We start from the raw sequence: 2,572 nt of genomic DNA, 5'->3' as shown, positions 1-2,572 counted from the left end.
GGAAGGAGAAGCCTCTGTGCTTTCGTTCATGCATTTGGCTGAGTTTCCACACCCATGTATTCTTTAATCTCTAGCAACTTCAGATGGCAAATGAAAAGTACATGTATCCTACCCAGTAAAATAAAAGAGATTACTTTTATTTAAATAAAACAGAAAAGACAAAGGTACATCGTTAACATTATCACCACTTTAGAAAATAACGCAGCCATGATATCTCCTGAAGGTAAAATGAAGTTAAACACAGTGAAGTATAATTGATTTTCCCCATTCTAGAAGTCACCTGGATAGAAGACCCTCAGCTATTAGAACTGCCGAGACCTTGGTCAGGTCTGTGAGCTGTTCCTGATCATTTGGGTCCACACCAAATGAAAGGTCTGAGAGGGAAAGAGAAAGAGCGTGAGAGGAAATTACAAATGAGGGAACTTCTGGCAACATTAATAAAGCTTATTATACCACATTCATAATCTAGAAACACCCCGATCCAGCCCTGGGGTCTTTGGATATAGTGGGGTAAGAGTGGGAATGTAGAAAAGAGACTGAAATGGTCCTCCATGCTGACACACAGAAGTAGAAAAAATATCCTCAGAGTTAAGTAGCATATCATTCCTACTTGTCCAGGATTCCTTGCAAAGTCCTATAATCCAGTTACGAGAGTTTCCCACATTCACCTCCCAGTAATGTTTGCCAGTGGTGAAGGTCTGAGCACCCCATGAAGGAGTATTCTCTGAACTTGCTGGATTACGGGGCACATCTTGATGGTCAGGACTGCACTGCAAACGTCTCAGGTCTTCAGTCAAAGCCACATGACAATTTCTTATTTTATGATCCAACGTAACATACACTTCAGTAAAAAGAAAACAGCAAAGTCAAAGAACAGAGTTTTAAAGTTCTGAGAGACGAACAAGTGTGGCGGTATTGTGGCAGAGGTCTAGCAACCAAATCTCTGGAACAAAGCAAAGCTGGTTTGTCTTATTTGCTGGGAATATTCCAGCCCACCATGACCATTTTCAAGGTGCCAGCCATTTAGTAATTGCTCCTAAAATTCTGCAACTTGTAACAATTCGCTCCCATGAGTGTGTCAGTACGAGCTAGCTCCAGAACACCCCTTTACCAAAGGTGACTAGACAGAGTGTGTCACTGGAAATCCAGAGAAAGAACAGGAAGGGCTTCTTGTCTATCTAAAGAGCCAGAAAATCTCTAATCGTACAACTAGATGAAGGAAAATTTTGAGAATACATAAAGATGTGGGATATCAGGCTCTGGCTTATTTTTACTAACTAACTCCTCAAAAACTGGGGAGTTCATTCATAGATGTCAAGAAAATAGCAAAAAAAACAACAAAACAAAAAAAGAAAATAGCAAAATGGCCCTTAATTCACTTAAGTCCTCTCATTAATCCACTCTCACAAAATAAAATAGTAATAAATATACTATACATTATACTTTAAATATGATATTGTTTTTCTTTTTAGTCCTAAATAGTGATCACATTGCTTAACATTTAAGCAAGCAAAAATAAAATAAACCAAAAACCCATCTGTGCCTTTTTTTAGAAGTGATTTCTCTTTTAGGATTTCTAATGGAGCCACCACTGAATCAGAATCCAACTCATCCCATCTCAGGCCTGCTTCTCCTTTGTCTGCCAGGCTCACCCTTCAGTTGCATTTGTCTTAAGGGGCCCTCTATGCAACAAATCATGGGTTCAATTTGTTTTATGGTTGTACTTGTTGTATATAAAAATACTTTTAAGCTTTTTAAAAGTCTTGTGATTTTTCAAATGTAATTATTACATTCAATATTCAGATAAACATTTAAATAACAACATTAAGGTGATTCTAAGAATCTGAATATCCGCATATAACCACAGTTAACTACAAGATGAAATACACTGAATGGATATGCAGTTTCATAGGGCAGAGTGTTCTTTTTTTTAAATTTTAACTCACCACAAGTAACTATATAAGAAACTGTCATATTCGATTGATTGTTTTTGACAGGCTTCAGTTAGCTTTCTGACTGATAATTAACAATAAATTATAAAGTTAGTTATAAAGCAGTGCCTGCTTCCCTGTTCTCTGCAAAGAACAGACAGAGCAATGAAGAGAGATCAGCAGCATGTATCTAGTCGTGAAGGAAATATTACTGCCTTCCCCCAGAGAGCTGCCTCTTACCTCGGAAGTTGTGAAGCCTTTCCAACATCCCAGTGATGGCCCATGTACTGAGCTGTGGGTCCACAGGCTGAGGAATGTACAGCTGCATTAACTGACTCCTGTAAAAAAAAAAAAAAGACCCACTTACTCACAGGCCCAAAGGTACCATTAGCAGTCCACTGATGGGGCTGCATCAGAATCCTCATAATTAGGTGTGAAGGGTGTGAATTTAACTCCTCAGATGGAGGAACACTACAGTTGCTATTATATTTTACAATCTGTTTCCCTGCTCTTAGCATATCAATCTTAGTAGAATATGTCACCTCAATCATAATTGTGTCTGCTTCCTCTCTTCTAGCTTCCCTAGGGGATCCACACAGCAATTCTCATTAATTCCTGAAATCTAATAGGTGGCAAATAGT

General features: G+C 38.4%; 1 protein-coding gene across 1 annotated transcript in view; it reads right to left on the bottom strand.

The window, feature by feature from the left end:
* Positions 1-223: 223 nt before the first annotated feature.
* Positions 224-2,572, bottom strand: part of LOC116758292 (tripartite motif-containing protein 77-like) — a 41,387-nt gene continuing 39,038 nt past the window's right edge. The window contains 3 exon segments of the mRNA XM_032641129.1: positions 224-574; positions 576-841; positions 2,172-2,297. Coding sequence (XP_032497020.1) covers positions 347-574; positions 576-841; positions 2,172-2,297 — 620 coding nt within the window. The 3' untranslated portion in view covers positions 224-346.

Source organism: Phocoena sinus, chromosome 8 (assembly GCF_008692025.1).
Source record: "Phocoena sinus isolate mPhoSin1 chromosome 8, mPhoSin1.pri, whole genome shotgun sequence".
Classification (NCBI taxonomy): domain Eukaryota; kingdom Metazoa; phylum Chordata; class Mammalia; order Artiodactyla; family Phocoenidae; genus Phocoena; species Phocoena sinus.
This window is presented reverse-complemented; position numbering and strand designations above follow the sequence as displayed.